The sequence below is a fragment of the Henckelia pumila genome, chromosome 4 (assembly GCF_033568475.1).
Source record: "Henckelia pumila isolate YLH828 chromosome 4, ASM3356847v2, whole genome shotgun sequence".
Lineage (NCBI taxonomy): Eukaryota > Viridiplantae > Streptophyta > Magnoliopsida > Lamiales > Gesneriaceae > Henckelia > Henckelia pumila.
In genome coordinates, this window is record NC_133123.1 from 72321978 (window position 1) to 72344252 (window position 22275).

The 22275-nt window shown below is 33.0% G+C and overlaps 2 protein-coding genes across 2 annotated transcripts; both read left to right on the forward strand.

Annotated features, from left to right (window-relative positions):
* Nucleotides 1–12887: 12887 nt before the first annotated feature.
* LOC140865652 (L-type lectin-domain containing receptor kinase IX.1-like) lies at nucleotides 12888–15276 on the forward strand. Its single transcript, XM_073270369.1, has one exon. It carries the CDS (start codon nucleotides 12922–12924, stop codon nucleotides 15043–15045), a length of 2124 nt encoding a protein of 707 aa, XP_073126470.1. The 5' UTR covers nucleotides 12888–12921; the 3' UTR covers nucleotides 15046–15276.
* Nucleotides 15277–18285: 3009 nt separating this feature from the next.
* Nucleotides 18286–19363, forward strand: LOC140861209 (uncharacterized). The gene has a single exon (XM_073264213.1). It carries the CDS (start codon nucleotides 18494–18496, stop codon nucleotides 19361–19363), a length of 870 nt encoding a protein of 289 aa, XP_073120314.1. The 5' UTR covers nucleotides 18286–18493.
* The last annotated feature ends 2912 nt before the right edge of the window (nucleotides 19364–22275 follow it).

Sequence of the window (22275 nt, forward strand, 5' to 3'; positions counted from 1 at the left end):
TCGAATCTCCTTTGAAGCTCATCAGACATCGAAGCCTGCATGTAGCATTTGGCCTTGATATCATGGTCCCACCATAAATCAAGTTTGGCCAACTCTTTCGGACTTGTATTAGCCGGGGCTTCCTTCGGAGGCAGCTTCTCTAACACGTAGAAAGCTTTTTCCGAAGTAAGAATAATTTTTAACTTACGGAACCATTCCGTATAGTTTGCGCCAGTCAATTTGTTTTGTTCGAGAATTGAAAACAGTGGATTGCGAGAAGTCATTGTAATAGTATACTGAAAAGGAAACAGACAATAATCAATGATTTTTTAATTAATTTACTAAGACATAAAATATGGCAAATTTTAATTTTATGAATTACACTCCCACTATTTTAACGATTTCACTACCCTCTAGTGAAAACGGGAAATTGTTTTCCTTAGTGAGAACATGGAGTCCAATTGACAAATCATGATCCCGAATAATATCAGCCAACCATAATTTTCAAAAGGTAGAGCCCAATTACTTCCAAAGTAACCCCCATGTTTTTACCTCATGTCCAATAAGGGCCCAATAATATGACGCCGTTTATTGTGACATGTCAAGATAACCCATCAATATTAAGTTGTGATGGACGGTCGCCATGTGGATCCCCAATAATATGAGCCAATCCCATGGGATTTCCACCCAACTTACAACATGTATCGATCCAATGTACAGCTTTCCAACGAATGGGCCCCCCCAATAATATGAGCCGGACCGTATCCGCGGGTAGCATCTCATACATTGATCATTGATAGAAGGTAGGAATATTTAAACAATATTTAAATTCTCTTTTTATTAATCTTGATATCAATTTTAAATCATATTTAAAATGAGGAATTTTTAATTTTGAAAATTTGTCTCATCATGCAATTTATGTATGCTTGCGGGATTCATACAATTTAGTCTAAACATGCATACATCAATAATATCATATATTATTTAAGGATGATCGATCCCATTAACTAATCGACCCGTGGTTGCCAATCACGAGTCTAAGTCCAATCCTAGGTGATATGCAAGTATGCAATACAATCCTATTATATTGTGCTTCCAATTTACATTTCTTCGGTCTTCATTGTCTGCTGGGCCCACCATTTCTTCAAATCTTTGTCTCCCACTAAGTCTAATAAATTTACAATAAATTTCGATGACAAATATGGGATACATTTTTAGGGGTGGGAACGGGCCATAAACCAGGCCCACTTTTATTACATATGACAATCATATTGGGCTATAAATCAAGTCCATTAATAAACATCAACAACAATAAGACAAATGTAAATCACCTAACATACACCTAAAACATTGGTCATGGCAATCGATCATCATTTATCCATTAATTAATTTAATAATTAAATAATTGGATAAACATGCAAATGCATCATAATTTAAAAGATAAAATCATATTTATCTTATCCATCCATAAGATCATATCTTATCATCAATTGTACCAAAATAATTAATTTTATAAAATTTAATTTAACGGATAAAATTTATAAATTTTCCAAAAATTCAAATTTATCCAAAAATCAATTTTAAAATTTTCGGACTCGAACAATTCGATCCGATGCCTCGTGACCAATCAAAAATAATTTTCGATCGGATCAAAAACTAGAATTTCAAAAAATTAAAATTTTAATTAAAAATTAAAAATAATTTTTCCGGGCTGCCCGGGACAATCCCGGGCAGCCCGCGCCCCAAAAAGGGGCCCGGGATGGGCAGCGATGGACTCGCTGCCCGATTTGCCCATTAAAATTCAATTTTAAATTTTCGTTTTGTTTCAAAAATCGAGGCTTAAAAATTTTGTACAATCGATTAATTTAATCGTTTGATGTGAGCAACCTGGCTTTGATACCACTGTTGGAAAACGGTGTTCAGATCAATTAAGAATTGATACCCGGTGCAGCGTAAGTTTAAAATTTTATTTTATTATATGGAACGATTCCATATATGGGTATCAAAACTTTTACGATTAAATTTGTTCAAGTAAAAATAAAACACAGTTAAATTTTTACCTCGTCAAGCAAAGGCTTGATCGTGGACTCCAATATAATTTAATCTGTAAATCCCGGGAACTGATGACAGTCACGATCTAACTTCGGAATTAGGTCTACGAATGAAAAACAGAAACCCTTTGATTGACTGCACTAGAAATCAATCAGAAGTTTTACGTAGAGAATAAGCAGATATGATCTGTTAATTCAAATTTGTAATTTTTCACAAAAATCACAAGTCGAATTTTCTCCAAAAGGGACAGAGGAATTTTCGAAAAACCTCTTGAATAATATAGACTGATTTTTTAAAATTGCTAGACTGAAATCTTGTGTAATTTTCGAACACAGTACATATATTTATAGATAATTTCCAGACTAGATTAAGTTATAATTGCATTAAGACTCTAACTGCTTAGGGCCCACAATCCATAACTTAAGCCCAACAAGCCAAGCCGGTTGTTCTAGAAATTAATATAAAATTCATCGTGACTCAGATTGATAAACTGATTTTACCAATGTGCACAGAAACCATTTCTGCATCTTTTAAAGTCAAGATAATTTTTCTGAATCCGAATTCAGTGATTTCCAAAAATGCCCATCCCTATGTCATTTTAGAAAATCTCACTCCCTTTAGTTAAGAAGTCCAACTTCTCTTTCATTAAATTTAACTCTTTAAATTTAACTATCTCTACGGGGTTTTAGTAATCCATTACTTGTGTAACCCTCAATGGTTCAGGAATACATCTAGCTGTGGGCTCACAACTTCTTGTGACTCGGAACAACAATTTCTGACTTACCCATCGAATCATGGTAAGAGCGCTGAGCAACATCGCCCCATGATTCCCTAGGTATTACTGATAGTGCCTGCAAGAACCAGTAGATTTTAGTTAGCGTACAGTACGGTCCCTTCAACTATATATCCCGATCGAATCAACAACCATTGGTATATCGAGAGTCATTCGAGATTCGATAACTATGCATAACATCTTGGAGATCTATTAGTGACATCGCATGTGTTACTAGAAACACCAAGTAACCTAAAACACATCATGTACTCTGGCCAGAGATTCGTCACACTAATATCTCCTCAGATCGCATAGGATATCCACACTCGCAAGTATGTGGTGAATCTTTGACAACAAAGCATCGACTCCTATATGTGTCATAACTGTACCCAATCCCGACACCTGATGACCCCAATAGAGTCGGTAAACGAGTCAAAGTACAGTACTAGCATATAGAGTCTCAATGATGTTTCAAGTAATAAGGACTAATGATGTACAACCAAAACCGCGGACTTTATTCACTCGATAAGTGATAACCACTTGGAAAGTCCGAATAGGGTAGTTAGATCATTCATCATATGAATATCCATTTGCATGCTTTGAACATTTCTATGTTCCATACCAATGAAACGTGGTACTCGGCATCGCAAATGCTAGTCTCAATCTCGAGCGATCCTTATCCTTATTTGCGGACGGCTCAATTGACTAGGAACTGTTTAGAATATACAGTGACTATAAGATGTGTTTCATGATAGTCATCCCCATGTGCTACCACATCTTACATACACTATAGTATATTCAAGGTCTTTATCAAAACAACAATAGTATATCATAATATAACAATATGAAGAAAGATAAAGTCAATGCCATTATAAAAGTGTAAATTATATTAAACAAAAGATTGTTTTACATAGAGTCATAAAAGTTCTTAGCCACAAGTTGGCTAACCAGGCACCCACTCTTTCACTTTCTGCAATCATGCCCGGAGAACCTGGGAATGAAATTGATTTAGAGAACCCTCCGAATTTTTCTGTTCTGAATCGAGTACACCCCACTCCATCGATGACTCGCCGATCAAAGAGGCAAGAAGGGTATAATCCTGATTTTACTCGGTCCAAGAGATTTTACAAAGGCCCTCGCTTCTCCATGGCTGAAGAAGATCACACCTCGGATGATGATTATGAAGATAGGATTACGAGTTTGTGGCTCGCAAGAAACCCTCACCCACTGCATCCACCTTCCTCCGCTCCGATTGTTGAATCTGCTTCTGAGAGTAGTGATTCGAGTTCTTCTGATGAGGTTCCTCTTCCTGCTCAAGACAACAAAGCAGACACTGCACAATCTGCTCCTAATTAGACTTCTTTTTCTGATGAAGATGCCACTTTGGCACAAATTTTGGAGAGTCTCAAGCAAGGGAAGTCTGCTCCCTCTGTCTCTACTATTCATCAATCTGATGATGAACCTGATGCTGAGATGATTGAGGAATTTGCTACGGGTAAAGCACATCTTGAAGATAGTTCCTCCTCCTATGCCGATTCTGATGCTGAATCTTCTGATAAAAGTGCTAAAATCGAAGATGAAGAAGACTCTGAAGATGTTTCCAGCATGGATGCTGATGAAGAGCCTCTAGAGAAAGAGGATGTTTTTGTTGGTGAAACGAGTGTTGCAGTTGGTGTTGTCAACACCACAGACAACACTGTTGATGATGGATATGATGTTGAAGCTTCTCATTCTCTCCAATTTTATTCTAGTGATGCTGATGCTATTTGGCCCCTCTATGTTCACAAAGGAATGTTGGATGAAAAGAACATTGATGTGGAGTCCTACAGCAGGTACAATTTGACTGATTTTTTAAATCTTAGTAAGCTTTATTCTACTGTTGTTGCTGTGATGCCCTACTACAAGAGAGTAGTTATGAAATTCTATGCCAACCTTACTGCAATTATTGAAGATCCAGACTCAGCTAAGTATGGCTTGGTATACCTTCGGGTAGGCTGTTTGAGTTAACTCCAGCCGTGATCAATTCAATCTACTCAACCCCTGAATTTGATGAAGGACACCATCCAGATATCAATGAAGTCATTGCTGTTCTAACTGGTGGCATGGTCAAGCAATTTTCTGACCATTTTTCTGCAGCCAAGCTTAAATCATTCTACTATGTGCTTCAAAAGACAACTATTTGGAATTGGACGCCTTCATCTAATTCTACTGTGGTAACAAGGCCACAGGCGTTTTTACTTTATGCCATAGGTACTGGGACTTCTTTTAATTTTGGCAAGCTTGTGTTCAGAACCGTGCTCCAATTCTCTAATGGAGGTCTAAAGCCTACAAAGCTTTCATTCCCGTCCTTGATATATGGTATTTTAGAATCTTAAGGGTTCATTCGCAATATCACTGAAGAGTTATCTGATCAACCTGAGATGTTGAATATTGCAGCTGGACTACTAAAGGGAAATCGAGTTCTTGATTTGCCCTGGACTGCCACTCCTGAAGAAACAGTGCCTACTCCTACTCCTCTGAACTTTACCACTACTACAATCCAGCTACTGATGACTCGTGCTGAAGAAAATATTGCTCATGCACATGAGGATATTGCCTTTTACAGCTCTTTGTTGGCTGACTGTCGAAGACAACTTGACATTTCTGGCCAAAAAGGGGGGAGATAGTGCACAAGATGATGAAGTTGGTCCATCTGGGACTAAGGATGATGAGGACGGAGCTACTGTTCAAGAGGGATCCGATAGTGATCAGTTTTAGATATTGCTTCTTCTCTCATTTTTGCTTAGTTGTTAAGTTTCGTTTTAATGTTTAATATAACTATTTTTGTTTGTTCTAGTTATGTGCCTTAATTGCTCTGATATGTTTTAACTAGTCTACCTACTTCTAACCCTCTTATGCTCTGATATGTGAATTATAGAATCTCTTAGTGTTAAATTCGATGTTATCCTTGGTGTTACCAACACGAGGGACAACACCTTCAGGGGGAGACTTACAATTCAGGGGGAGAAGTATTTTAAACTCAGGGGGAGTTTATGTTTATTCTTACTTGTGCTAGGTTTTTTCCAGAAAGCAAAAAGGGGGAGATTGAAAGGAATTTTAATTCCTTGATATTCTCGATTCTAATTATTAAATAATATTTGATTTTTCTTTCTAAACAAGTTATAATATTTGGCAAATATCTTGTGTATATTTCGAATATCTTAAGAAATATATTTGTCATGCTCAATTATGTCTTGATAAGGTATTTATTAGATATATTAATATTCGATATTATCAAGATATGATTTGGTATATTTGATAGAGTCTTATTCCTACTTAAACACGTTTTCTAACTCTTGTAGGAATCTATCTAAGAAAACCTTCAAGACTTGGATTACAATCCATAAAAGGATATTTCAATGCACAAGTAAGACAGAGCTTCAGAAGTACAATTCTCTGCACATAGACTGAAGAATTTCATTGAATAATTCGAAGATTCTGAAGCAAGGTTTTGCAACCTTCGTTGTTGCATGTCCCCGTGTTGCCTTTGGTGTTGAAGACATCGGAGACAACACTGTGAGAATAGTGTTGTTCAAAGATATTTGTTTTTCTTCAAATTTAGGCTACGTGAGTTGCGTCTGATTTATTTTACTCTGATTTATTTAGTATGCAAGTTTGATTTCTCAACTTGTTGAGAAATTTAGGATTTATTGATTTTTCGTAAAATCACTAGTATTTCTTTGTAAGACTGATCTTAATTTTTCGAGTGATATTTAGCCCTAACGCACCATACTCGTGCAAAATTATTTACTTGTGTTTTATTTATGCTTTAATTTTCGTTGCACTGTGCTTTCGTTGGTGTTACAACACCAAGTACAACACTGCTTATTTTCACATAACAAACCACATACAACGTTATTTTCAAGTTGAACTGTCTTCATATTAATTTATTGTTTTGTTAGATAATTTTGTTACATATTTTTTTGTTTTTACATTATTTTTTTGTTCATCCGATTTTTTATGTCTTGTCACTGGTCAATTAAAATTAAATATAGGGAAAACTGTAATTTTGGTCATGTATGTTTGTCATTTGCGATTTTGGTCCTCTATGTTTTCATATTTTATTTTTAATCCCGCATGTTTCAATTTTTGGCAATTTCAGTCTTTTTTCTTCGAAAATGCTTACGTGACACTATACACGTCATCTTCACATCAGCACTGCATTGGTGCTACATCAGCGCCACATCAGAAAAAAGACTAAAATTGCAACAAAAAAAAAAAGAAGATAGCGAACTAAAACTAAAATATGAAAATATAGAGGACTAAAATCGCAAAATGACAAACATACAGGAACAAAAAAGCAATTTTCCCTTAAATAAAACTATGCGACTCTTAATTTATTGAATAAAGAAAAAATTACAATTTTGGTCATGTATATTTGTCAATATGCGATTCTGGCCCTCTATGTTTTCATATTTTAGTTTTAATCATGCATTTATTATTAATAATAAAGATTAAAGAGAGTGAGTTAAATTGTCTTTCTCTAAATTTATTGTTGTGTTAGATAATTTTGTTACATATTTTTTTGTGGTTACAATTTTTGAATTGTTCTTTTGATTTTTTATGGTTTGTCCATGTTCAACTAAAATTAAAATTAAAATTTTTATAAAGAAAAAACTACAATTTTGGTCATGTATGTTTGTCACTTTTCAATTTTAGTCCTCTGTGTTTTTATTTCAGTTTTAGTCCTGCATGTTCCAATTTTTGGCATTTTAAGTCATTTTCCTTCGAAAATGCTTACGTGACACTAAACCGTCAGCTCCACATCAGTATTGCATTGGTTCCACCTCAGCGCCACATTGAAAAAAGGACTAAAATTGCCAAAAAAAAATAAAGATAGTGGACTAAAACTGAAATCTGAAAATATAGAGGACTAAATCTATCTAATATATATATTAAAATAAGGGAGTTGAGTTGAGTTGTGTAGTATCCATTTTGCCCTTGTGTCAATATTAAAGATTATTATTAATTATTAAAGATAAAGAGAGTGAGTTGAATTGTCTTCCTCTTAATTTATTTTTGTGTTAGATAATTTTTTTACATTAATTTTTGTGGTTACATAATTTTTTTGTTCATCCGATTTTTTATGGCTTGTCACTATTCAATTAAGAATATACACTGATATATACTCAAACACCCCAAAAACATACCAATTATGAGAAATCTACGGGCTATTTATAGAGTGATTTTTCGAAAGGTTCGAACTCGTATGTTTGTCACGTCTCAAACTGCTACTGATCGGAAGCTCCGATCTGCACTTTGTTAGCTCCAATCGTGTTCGGACATTCCGATCACTTACTTCAGAATCTCGGATCTTACGTGAAGTACATGTGTCAACAACACTTTGTTGACAACTCACAACGCCAACGGTTCGGAAGGTCTGATCTCCCTTTCGGATCGTCTGAACTCACCAATTGTCAATCTGCTTTTGACAACACATCGAATGTACAACTGCTACAGTTTGGAAGGTTCGAACCAACACCCTACTTGTACGTTTTGAGTGGGTTGTTTAAAAGATTGTATGCATGGTTCATGGTTTTATAATCCTTATGTATTTATATGTTGATGTAAATATGGTATGCTCTTTTATGATAGGAATCCTTGTGTATCTATTTTGTCGGGAAAATAGGTTAGCTCTTTTATAAAGGTTGTTATATGTTTAATAAGAGTTAGAGCATCCACATCAGATTCCTTATCCAAAATCTAAAATTTAAGGTAAAAGAGCTATTTTATTAAATTTAGATATTCACTTTTTATTACACAATACATCAGTTTCCCTATAATTTAACATATCTTTATTTTTTAATTGTTTTTTTCTCTCTCATTCATATTTTTTAATTAATTTTCCTCTCTCCTCGATATTTGGGTTGAGTTTTATTAATTGAGTTAAGTTCTGGGTATAGTTTAATTGAAATTTACTATATGTTCATCCTACTACTCATATTAGCATGTGTTTTTTTAAATTGAGTTGAGTTTTTATACTTGGGTCGAGTTTTATTAATTGAGTTGAGTTCTAGGTGGAGTTTAATTGAAATTTACTATATGTTCATCTACTACCCTTAGTAGCATGTGTTTTTCGAGTTTGAGTTGAGTTCTTATATTTGGGTCGAGTTTTATTAATTGAGTTGAGTTATGGGTGGAGTTTAATTGAAATTTACTATATGTTTGTCCTACTACGCTTAGTAGCATGTGTTTTTCGAGTTTGCATTGAGTTTTTATATTTGAGTCGAGTTTTATTAATTGAGTTGAGTTCTGGGTGGAGTTAATTGAAATTTACTATGTGTGCATCCTACTACTATTAGTAGCATGTGTTTTTCGAGTTTGAGTTGAGTTTTTATATTTGGGTAGAGTTTTATTAATTGAGTTGAGTTCTGAGTGGAGTTAATCGAAATTTACTATATGTGCATCTTACTACCATTAGTAGGAATGTGCTTTTCTAGTTTGAGTTGAGTTTTTATATTTGAGTTGAGTTTTATTAATTGAGTTGAGTTCTGGGTAGAGTTAATTGAAATTTACTATATGTGCATCCTACTACCATTAGTAGAAATGTGTTTTTCTAGTTTGAGTTGAGTTTTTATATTTGGGTAGAGTTTTATTAATTGAGTTGAGTTCTGGGTGGAGTTAATTGAAATTTACTATATGTGCATCCTACTTCCATTAGTAGCATGTATTTTTCTAGTTTGAGCTGAGTTTTTATATTTGGGTAGAGTTTTATTAATTGAGTTGAGTTCTGTGTGGAGTTTAATTGATAGGGAAGAGGAAGTCGGAAAAAAAAGGGAAGCGATAAATGAGATGGAGAAGAGAGAAATAATATTTTAATGTTTAGGAAATGAGTTTGACTCCTTAAATTTAAAAAGCACTGTTCATGAAATCTAAATTTAGGGAATGAATAGGGTAGCTGATGCATTGATTTTTTTGATGTAAAATGTAAAATTTAAGGTAAAATTTTGTTTTAGGGCATCTGATGTGGATGCTCTTATATATTGAACCACATGTTGTACTTGAAATTATAAAACTCTCATTATACATCCAACATTTTTTGATATCCTTTTATGTAATAATTTACATATATATTCAAGGTCTTCTCCATATGGTTTATTAAAAAGTGATAATTGCATGCACTATCTCTATAAATTATGAAATTTTTAAAAACTCTATATGTGAAAATTTTGCTATTAGTTGTATGTAATTTCAAATCTTGAATACATACATGCTAACTATTCATCTGGTCAAAGAAAATTATGTAAATTCGAAATTTTCCTCGCTTCACAACCTACGTTTAATAGGTTTTTCTTCGTTTTTTCCGCAAATCATTATGCACATATTGTTTTATACTTGAAAATTAAAGGAAACCCCACTTCTCTAACAAACAAGTCCACTTTCTTTTACAAACCAACTTTCCCCGCTCTCTAAATTAATCTTTCTTCAACCGTACACACATCTCATTATTATTATAAAAGGAAAAAATTTAAATGTACACTTTGAGTTACACATTTACTTTAAAATTTTAAAATTATCATTTTATTTTATTTGAAATATTCATTTAGGATGGTTTAATTTTAAATGCAATGTGTAACTTCCATTATACATATATCATAATCCAAAAGTTTTTTGCGATAAATTTGAAACCTTAAGCTAGACAAAAATTATCCAGGCAGTCATGGAAGGGAGAACTACATTTTTCATCCAGTTATTTGTATTTTTTTTCACTTTTGATCATGTTAACAGTGAATTTTTATTTTAGTCCTGTAATTAGTATGTTTTTTTCCCATTTTTGTCCTATTATGGTTCATTTTTATTTGTAGTTCTATATATAACTTGTATTTTGTTTTCATTTTTTATTCTTTAACTTGTATTTGATTTAATTTTTGACCTTTTATAGTCGACAGACACGCTAGAATACGATAAAAAAGGATAAAAAAATGAAAATAACATATAAATTAATGAACCATAAATGAAAACAATATACAAGTTATAGGACTACAAATGTAAATTCACCGTAACATTATCAAAAATAGGAAAAAATAAAAATACAAGAATGAAAATAAAAATTCAATATTAACATGACCAAAAGTGGAAAAAGTACAACTAACATGACAAAATATATAGTTCTCCCGTCTTAGAATTACCACTCAAAGGATCATTCATGATTTTTATGTTTTTATAAGAGGGTTTACTGTTTTAAAACCATGCATTATGCTTTAAATCGATTGAGCATTATGTCGTATGTTCTGTTTTCTGAAAAAGAAGTATGGTTTTGATCACATAACACTTTTATGGTTCGAAATCTGAGTGAAAATATAATATTTAATGTAGTTTTACTTTCACACAATATTGATATATATTTAAATTTATGCAATTATTACAGATCGTGTTTTTCATTGATTTGTTAAATAATCTTGAGCAATTATTGTATGTTTCGTACAATGAATTCGTCTTATTTTCTATCTATGTATGTATGTCTTGAACCAATATGATTTATTCTGTGTTTGTTAACAAGTGAGATACGTTAATAGAATTAAATTAAATATTGATTTTGTAATTTCTTATCTTATGTGTTGATTACTTATTTTGTGACTATTGATTTTATGAAATATATATATATATATATATAATGTATTCAAAATATTAATTTAAACTATTGAGTCAAATATTTTTTTTTATATTTTGGACTTTTCTCTTTTTCATGATTTTTTTTTTCATTTACCATCCGTTTTTTATTCTCTGTAAACAAATCAATATTCTCATCTTCTTTAATAGCAATTCTTGTAATTTAATTTGTCTCCATCAATCATTTGCATTTTTCTATCATTATTATTTTATTCTTCTGTTTGACGGTATTTTTTTTATTCTAAAAATATTTACTTGGAATAATAACAATAATTTTTTCTTTTCCAACTATATTCTGGTATGTTACGTCTTCTATTACTTGTGTGTCAATATCGTTAACGATCGATGTATTTGATGGACATCATCTTTTCTTTTTAATTTCTTATTTTTCGAAATCTACTGATCTCTTTTTGCTCACAATGCTTTCGTTGCTGAAATTTTTTATTGAATTTTGAATGTCTTTAATTACAAATGTTAACATTTCATGTTACATTATTTATGATCATCATTTTATTTAATTACAAATGTTAATATTCGTTTTGTAAAAATTTATTTACAAAAATTTTAAAAATTTACTTTGAAAACATGTATTTTTAAATTACAGAAAGCTATAATTGATTTATCCATCTTTATATCTTGTAAAATCATTCGTTAATTGCAATATCATCCAATAAATAATTATTAAAGTTTAGCCTTTATGATGAGGAAAAAATAGTTAATTTTTAAAATTTCAATGTTTACATATATGGTATGAGTATGTTGATGTGTTTTTTATTTATTTTGAATTAAAATTTTACTCTATTTGAATTGATTTTTTTAACACCGGTATGTCTTAAAAAAATGGACTTAAAAATATCGAAAAGGCAAGCAAGATATCATAACTTGATCAGCGTTTGAAATGAAAAGGTCTCCTCTTCTCGTTTGGCGGAGATTCATGTTTAAACGGTAACAATTGAAGGCCAAGACGAGAACAGCATCAACTTAACAGAGAAGTCGAGAATTAAAATATGAAATATAAAAAGAACCACCAACACCTCCGTTATCTCTCTTAGGCGCCAACACCTGCATCATAATCTTAGAAGACCTTCAAACTTCAAGACGGCACTGCAAAACGGAACAAATTGAGAAGTTACAAAAGCCACATCATCATATTTTCAAACTGTCGGATTTGAGTCAAGGTCAGATTTGATTAATCTATTTATCACTGGAAATGAAATTATTGATAAAGAAGAAACTGTCACGATGCAATTGTCTTCCCAGCACTTGGTCCTACACAGGTCGTAGCCATGACAAATATTAGACATAAAAGATAGAATAGTGGAGATGAGAAAATGAAAAATGGAGGAAAAGTTGAATCTTAATTTTCAATAAAAGATAAAACACTTGCCTTTTGCTAAAGATAAAGAAATGTCGAAAGACTCATAATTTCCGTGAATTTGCTAAAGCTAAAGCTAAAGTAGTTCTACTGCATGAAATCAACAGTAACAAGCACTTGTTTTGTTTTTGGCCTTCTTCTCAAAGTGTACTCAGCATTAATCATGCACAGTTTCACCATTGAAGTACTTTTGTCCATCTTCTTCCTCTTGATCTACAATATCCCTGCAACTCTTTCTGTTTCGTTATCGTTCGACTTCGCCAACTTCGGGTCTTACGAGAACAATCGCTTCATCAACACCACAGGAGATGCTTACATAACACCTCAAGGGATTCAACTCACTCCCAATGAAGTCAATGTTTCACGAAGTTCAAGAGTGGGTCGCGCCACATATATCGACCCTCTGCATCTGTGGGACAAGAATTCCAGGAATTTGAGTGATTTTTCCACTCATTTTTCTTTTGTGATTGATTCCAGCGGGGGAACCAATTTTGCGGATGGGATCACCTTTTTCTTTGCTCCCGTATATTCATCCGTAAAGTCCGATGCTTTTGGTGGAAGCATGGGCCTTGATACAGATAATGCTTATTCAAATTCATCTGCGGGGACATTTTTTGCAGTTGAATTCGATACTTACAAGAATACTTTCGATCCATTGAGCCCACATGTTGGGATCAATATAAATTCCATGGTATCTGTTGCGACCGCTGATTGGCAGAATGATATTAGTCAGGGGAGGGAGAATGAAGCTTGGATTAGCTACAGTGGCAGTTCAAAGATTCTCAGTGTTAATTTTACAAATTTTTTGAATGACACAATGGCACTTGGTAGCCTCAGCCACGTGATTGATCTCAGAGATTACATGCCTGAAAAAGTTGTGTTTGGCTTTTCTGGTGCGACAGGAGATTTATTAGAGAGAAATACTGTCAAGTCATGGGATTTTTATTCAAGTTTAACGCTTGATATTACTTCTATCGTGCCAGCTCCGAGCCCAATACCGATCAACATCGTACATGGGAAGCGAAAGAGGAAGCATGGAGTCGGGGTACTAGCTCTTGGATTAGGCGCTGGATCGCCGGTTCTAATTCTTGTTTTGGGATTTGCTAGCAGTTTCTTGAACAAGAAGAGGCGTAACGAGGAATCAATAGATAGAAATAAATATGCTATCGGCGACGCATCTATGGATGACAAATTCGGAAGGGGGACTGGGGCTAACAAGTTTTCGTACATGGAATTGGCCAATGGCACCAATGATTTTGCTGAGGAATTCAAGCTCGGAGAAGGAGGATTTGGTGGAGTTTACAAAGGTTTCTTGAAAGAAACCGATTCGCATGTTGCTGTGAAAAGGGTATCACAACAAGGGCTCAAAGAGTGCGCATCAGAAGTGAAGATTATCAGCAAATTAAGTCACATTAACCTGGTCCAACTCATCGGTTGGTGCGACGAAAGAGACGATCAACTCCTCCTTGTTTACGAGTTCTTGCCAAACGGCAGCTTAGATTCACATCTCTTTGAACGTAATTCGTTGTTGACAGGGGAAGTCAGATACAAAATTGCTCAAGGATTAGCCTCAGCTTTGTTGTATCTACATGAAGGATGGGAACAATGTGTAGTCCATGGGGATATCAAGTCAAGCAACATCATGCTGGATTCGGAATTCAATGCCAAACTCGGTGATTTCGGTATGGCTCGACTGGTAGCAGGGACGAGAGGATATATGGCACCTGAATACTTGACCTCCGGCAGGGCCAGCAAAGAATCTGATATATACAGTTTCGGAGTCGTTTTACTAGAGATTGCTAGTGGGAGAAAAGCCATTGATGCTAGATTTCAAGAGAATGATCAACTTGTATTAGTGGATTGGGTGTGGAAACTTTACGGTGCCGGAAAAATACTCGAGGCCGTGGATGAAAATCTGATCAGAACAGAGCAAAATCGTGAAGAAATGGAGAGATTGGTGGTTGTGGGACTATGGTGTGTTCATGGGGATTGTCTGCAGCGTCCCGCGATACGACAGGCGATGAATGTGATGAATTCAGAGGCTCGGTTGCCCGATCTTCTAGCACCAATGCCTTTATATCGCAGTCCTTCGATGCCACTAGTGATATACAATATTAGTGGTGGGAGTGATTCTTTGGACTTGAGCCATCGCAGCAAGTCTTCAAATTTCACTACTTCTTCTTCTTCTGGTTCTGATCCATGTGTCCCGTTGCTTTAGACTGTTTGATGCGTAATTATATATGTTCTCTTTTTCGTTTATTATTTACTCGTTGAATTGTTTTGAGTGCATGGGTTGTTTAAAAGATTGTGTGGTTCATGGTTGTATGAATCCTTATGTGAGGAAAATATATATGTTAAATATGCAGCTTTTTTTATGATCGGAACGAGGTCTGTAATGGTCGAAAGAAAGATTAATTTATAGTGTGTGAGAAGTTGGTTTGTGAATTTATGTGATTGAGAAATGGGGTTTTATTTTTACATCATAATTTTATTGAGATAGTGTATGTATTTATCCATTCATAATACGTCATTATTCGGGGACCATGGATAAGTAAATTATTACTACGTAAAATTACGTAAAAGGATATTTGTAAAGTTCATCGATTAGAATAGACTATGGCACCGTTTGGTTCGAGGATAGGATAAATAATATTTAGATAAGTAATATAATGTAATATAAAATAAATAGAAAATGATAGTTAATTTAGTATTTGATTTGATTGATAGATTATAGTTTATTGGATTTGATTGATTGAATTTTATATTAAAAATATAAATTACCATTTTGTCATTTTGAGAATAAATAAAATATGAATAATATTATTTATAAGGGTAATATAGTAATTTAAATTCAATGATTTGATTGATGTAAGATAAATTATTAATGATTTGATTGATATAAAATAAATAATTAATAGATGGATAAATAATATGACGAGAAGAACGCGAAATTGAATAGGATAAATTGTATAAGTACTAATTGTACTTGTACCAAACGGTACCATAGTCTATTCTAATCGATAAATGTGAACACCACCATTCAATCTTGATCCGATAGGCCAAAATTTAGCTCCATTTAATGTTATTAGTAAACATCATGCGATGCACGTGGTGACATTTTATTGTTATAATATATATTTATTATTTTTTTAGTCATAATAAAAATCATATAAAATTAAATTATTAATTATGAAAACAACTCAAATAATATAATGATCAATTTTTTTCACTTTGTGTCATGTTAATAGTGAATTTGTATTTCAGTCCTGTAAATTGAATGTTTTTCATTTTTAGTCATATCACGATGCATTTTAATTTTAGTTATGTCACTCGTATATTGTTTTATTTTGATCATTTAACTCACATATTTTTTTATTATTATTTTCGGTTTTGTTACCATAATCTATCATGTTTTTCGATCATAAAAAAGAACAAAAATTAAAATAATTTCAAGTTAAATTATCAAAATAAAAACAATAATACAAGTTAATTAAATTACAAAAATGAAAATGTATCGTAATATGATTAAAAATGAAAAGCATTCAAGTGATAATACTCCTCCGTTCCAATTATAGATCATGTTTGTTTATTTGTTTTTGTCTCCAATTTATAAGCATATACACATATATATATATATATATATATATATATACCATTTTAGTAATATTTTTTACACTCTACCCCTATTAACTATATTTTGAAACTTGTGTATTAATTTTTTGAATACATTCAAATGTATAAATTAATAGAAAGTTTACATGGACTAAAGAGAAAAAAATATAACTTATACGTATGACAAATATTTGACACAATCAATAATAGGATAAAACAAAAGTGAAAGTTATTGAATTAAATAGAAGCCATTAAAATAGAATTTATAGGTGAAATTATTATGTTATGCATTTTACATCTTTGTCCCTGTCTTTTTTTTGTAATTTTATAAATATAACCCTCATTATTATCCTCTTTATATAGAATAAAATGATAAATATGTATATACACAATGTAAAAACTTTGTCCCTATATTCATACTTTTATAGTAGTATAATATAATATAATATAATATAATATAATATAATATAATAGATAATAATAGGATAAAACTAAAGTGGAAGTTATTGAATTAAATAGAGGCTATTAAAATAGAATTTATGGGTGAAATTATTGTGTTGTGCATTTTACATCTTTTTCCCTGTCCTTTTTTGCAATTTTGCAAATATAACCCTCATTATTATCCCCTTTATATAGAATAAAAGGGTAAATATGTATGTAGACAATGTAAAAATTTGCCCCTATATTCATACTTTTATAGTAGTAATAGATAGATAATAGATAATATATAATAGATAGATAGATAATAGATAATAGATAGATAGATTGTACCTAATTAAAATCATAAATTTGTAGCCATCTAATATTTTTTTTATCATTAGTTATAAAACAAAATTATCAGTCTAATGTCTAAAAGCCCATCACGTTATTATTGTACCAGTCCAATAATTACATAGACTGCATTCGAGCTGTTTATGATCATTAATTAGTTAGTTAGTTAGTTAGTTGAGCAATGCTACATGTACAACCAAATTTGTACATCAATTTGTACAACACAAAAAAATCAATACAAAAATTTCATTTATCAAAATTTCACGATAAATTGAATGTAAAATATCGCGACATAATAGCAAAATCTCACGATATATTTGTTGTAAATATCGGTATACACGATATATGTTATACCTCTAGCATTATTCTAGTTAGTTACTGAAAGGTTTTGGAATCAAATACTCGTCGAGAAGATATGCAATCCATAATCCCTATTTCACTTTAAGTTTAGAATTTAAAAAAAAATCACAATTATTCGCATACACGCATTTTCAAAGAATAGACGGAAACAATTTCACAAAAAAAATTACAAAATTGTAGGTCAATTTTGCGAGATAGAGTTTTTACTTGATCCGACTGATGAAAAAATATTATTTTTTACGTAAAAAATATTATTTTTTTACTATAAATATAAATTCGATTAATATGAAAATATTATTTTTTTACTATAAATATAAATTCGATTAATATGTCTCACACGTATTTATCCCGTAAAACCTTCTCAAAAAAAAAAAAACTTACACAAAAAACTTATATATGCCAATAAAGGCTTAAAAAGAAATACACAAACGTTACTTCTTGTAACAATTCGTCCCCTACATTTACAACAATAAATAGTCATAACTTTCATGAAAATTTAAATTTAAACATTTTCAAAAATACATACGCGTATTTGCTTAATTAAATTGAAATTAAAATATCATTTTAAAATGTTCTTATTGTGGCAAATTTTCCCGCACCGTTGGTATTCCCCATTATCCTAAAATAAATATATAATCAATTTTATTATATTTATAGTAGAATAATAAAGTATCATCAAAATATCCACATGCTTGCACTCTCTCATTTTCCCCACCCTTAGTCCCTTACCCACTTTCCTTGTTTCTTGATTCTGGCCCGTTTCTGCCACTGATTATCAATCTTTTTGGCCTCGTTTTTCAGTTCGCCGTAAATATCTCCCTTTCCTGTGGATTTTGGATTTCTCTGCAATGAACAAATCACTGTATTTTTTTTTAGTACGCATCATTGTATTAGTGTTTGGTAGCAAATAAGTCGTTGCCCAGATGCTGATTTACGTTTGTTTTTACCCCTTCATAATCGCGGGCTCTGTTCTTGGATTCCAGAAGTGGTTTCTGAAGTTCATTTTGATGGATTCTGTCTGGTTTTTGAAGCAATTCACCCTACTTTACGAATGTTTGGGCCTGTTTTTGCTGTTTGGTTTCGGGTTGAAGTTCTTGTGTTCCGATTGGTTCCCCTGGATTTTGATTAAGTTTTTACGTGATTTGACCGTGAAATCCGGTGGATTAAAGGACGGATTTTGTCCAAGAAACGTTCTTGATGGGAATTGGGTGATTCTGAAATTCTTCAAGGATGATCCGAAAGTGCCGCTGATTTATAATGATGAAACCGAGGAGAAAAGGGACGAAAAATCTGACATTTCGACTGATTCTGATCCAGAATTCGATGCTGAAAATGATGTCGAAACGGAGGATGTTTCAGAACTAAGAAATTTGATAAAGCTTGAGCGTCGGAGGGTGCGCGCAGCTCGTGCAGAACTCGAACAAGAAAGGGCTGGTTCCGCCACAGCCGCCGCCGAGGCAATGGCGATGATTCTGCGCCTTCAGAGCGAGAAGAGCTCGATCGAGTTAGAGTCGAACCAGTACCGGAGATTAGCTTTAGAGAAGCAGATACACGATCAACGAGTGATTCAGTCACTGCGAAATCTTGTGTGGAGCCACCAATCCGAAAGGTGGATGCTCGAGCATCGGTTGGAATCAAACGGGTTTTCGAATGTCGATGGAAGGGATGGGTTTGATGAATTTGAGGGAGATTTAAGTAGTTGTTTCGAAGAAATTGAGGATGTTCTTGAAAATGTTCTGTATAGTTCCCGCTGCCATGATTTTAACTTGTCCCACGAGATTGTTGTTGTATAGGCACTTTGATTAATAAATTCTATATTCCTTTTTTTAATTATTAAATTATACGGATTTTTCCGTAAGAATTTAGAAAATCATTGGAAAAACACGATAAGTTGGTATAAGAACTGAAACAAATATTAATTTCTTGATAATATTTACCTAAGTTTAAAAAGATTAAATATTTGAATTTTTGTCTTCTAGACAAAGTTATTAGAATTTATAATAGCATATCAAGAAATTGAGCACTCGATCAGATGTCAGAAATTCGATTCTCTCTATTAATTACCTAGGTAAACGCAATATCCTGCATTTAAGTACTAGTTACTTGTGCATAATTATCTCTGATCTTATTATTTTACTTGTATTTTTATATTATTATTTTTCGCTGCATGTTGTCTCTAGTGTTGTAACACCGTGGACAACACGAACGAACTATACTTGACAAAATGCGTGCAATTATACCTAAAAAGTGGCATCAGAGACAGACTCTTGACATTACTAAGTGAGTTCCTGATTATTTTTGCAGTTATGTCATGGACACACCATACATCAACGTTGCAATTCGTCCATCAATTTTGGATGGAACCAACTATGGCCCCTGGAAATTGAATATGCGTATATACATCAAATCTATTGATGCAAGGGCCTGGCAATGAGTTGCAGATGGCTGGTCAGCACCAATGAAAGAAGATTCGGAGGGTGAAAATGTATCCAAACCAGAATCCGAATGGACAGGTGAATAAATCACGTCTTCAAACTATAATAACAAAGCTATTAATGTTATTTTCACTTCTGTTGACATTAATATGTTTAATTTGATTAGTACTTGTGTTTGTGCTAAGGATGCTTGGGAGAAACTTAAAACTCATTGTGAAGGATCTAAGAGCGTGAAGAGAAAGAGGATGTGAGACCTCGGTTCTAAAAAACTAATCTCGGATTTATCAACAATTAAACATACAAGATCCAAGACTAAAAGCAAGTCCAAGTTTGGACCATTTTGTCTTCTAGACAAAGTTATTATATGTTAGGTTTAATATTTTGATATTATCGAAAATCTATGAGATACATATTTACCTATATTGTTTATTATCCTGATAAGAAATTCATGAGTTTTATGGTTATTAAATATTATCAAGATATATGTGTTTATGCTTAATAGAGTTGTGCTCCTAATAAACACGCGTTTCTTTATTTGTGTAGGATTCTACAAAGAATTCTTTCCAAACTTGGACTCCTATCTATACAAGAATTCATGCGCACAAACCATCCAAGACTTCAGAAGAGAATTCGCCGCACGTTCAGAGGAAAACCATGTTGAAGAATTCGAAGGTTTCTGAAGCAAGTTTTCGTAGACGATTTTTGCTGCTTTTTCCGTGTTGCCGTTGGTGTTGAAGACATCGGAGACAACACATAGTGCATAGTGTTGATCTACGATATTTTTGTGTTCTTCAAATTTAGGCATACGGGAGTTGCATCTGATTTCTTTATTATTCTAATAGTGTAGGATGCAATTTGTTTCTCAACCTGTTGAGAAATTTAGTATTTACTATTTTTCATAAAATCATTAGTATTGGTTTGTAAGACTGATATAATCCTTTTTAGTGATTATTTGTCTCTAAGTCACCTGCACAAGTACTAGTTACTTGTGCATAATTATCTCTGGTCTTATTTATTTTACTTGTTATTTTTATATTATTATTTTCCGCTGCATGTTGTCTCTAGTGTTGTAACACCGTGGACAACACGAACGAACTATACTTGACAAAATGCGTGCAATTATACCTAAAAAGTGGCATCAGAGACAGACTTTTGACATTACTAAGTGAGTTCCTGATTATTTTTGCAGTTATGTCATGGACACACCATACATCAACGTTGCAATTCGTCTACCAATTTTGGATGGAACCAACTATGGCCCCTGGAAATTGAAGATGCGTATATAGGGCTGGGATATCGAGCTAAAATACCGACTTTTCGGCATTTCGTACCGAATTATTTTTGAAATATAGACATTTTTTTGGTATATTGAATTTTTTTTGGGTATCTATATGGTACCAATATAGATTTTTTCCATACCAACATTTCAGAACTTCGATATCGGTACCGATATGAATTTTTTTCATGCCAATATTTTTTATATGGTATACCGAAAATCCACCTCTATGCGTATATACATCAAATCTATTGATGCAAGGGCCTAGAAACGAGTTACAGATGGCTGGTCAGCACCAATGAAAGAAGATTCGGAGGGTGAAAGTGTATCCAAACCAGAAGCCGAATGGACAGCTGAAGAAATCACGTCTTCAAACTATAGTAACAAAGCTATTAATGTTATTTTCACTTCTGTTGACATGAATATGTTTAATTTGATTGGTACTTCTGTTGACATGAATATGTTATTAATTCCGTATGTTCTTCGATTAGCTATCCAATGCATCAAATGATGATCCGCCCAGAGTAGTCAGCCTATCTACCAATGGTGTTCTCATCATTGTTGCATTCCTTATAGTAAAGACTTCTGCCAATCCCCGACAATGAAGAACCATATCATCCTTTGTTAGGTCTCACCAATCCTACAAAGATAACCCAAAGTGTCAGTACTATATCTCAAGTCTCTTGCATGCAGCTCTGATACCAACAAACGTAGCGACCCAACCCGGATCCACTACTTAATCAGAGTTTAGAGCATAATTAAGCATGCATTAAATAAATCGCTACAGAAGACTTACATAATTGCAGACCGGCAGAATACAACCGGTTAAATAAATCAAATATACAACTCAATCGAATAATTAAATCCTAGGGAAAAGTAAACCTACAGCTAAGTCCTGCTGTCTCCACGGTCTCTGGCCTTTCCAAGCCACTAGGTACACCACCTGTACCTGTACCTGTACCTGTACCTGTACCTGTACCTGTACCTGTACCTG

Bases quoted from the DNA above. Each gene is read 5' to 3' on its own strand.
- LOC140865652 (XM_073270369.1), top strand. From the start codon at position 12,922: ATGAAATCAACAGTAACAAGCACTTGTTTTGTTTTTGGCCTTCTTCTC.
- LOC140861209 (XM_073264213.1), top strand. From the start codon at position 18,494: ATGCTGATTTACGTTTGTTTTTACCCCTTCATAATCGCGGGCTCTGTT.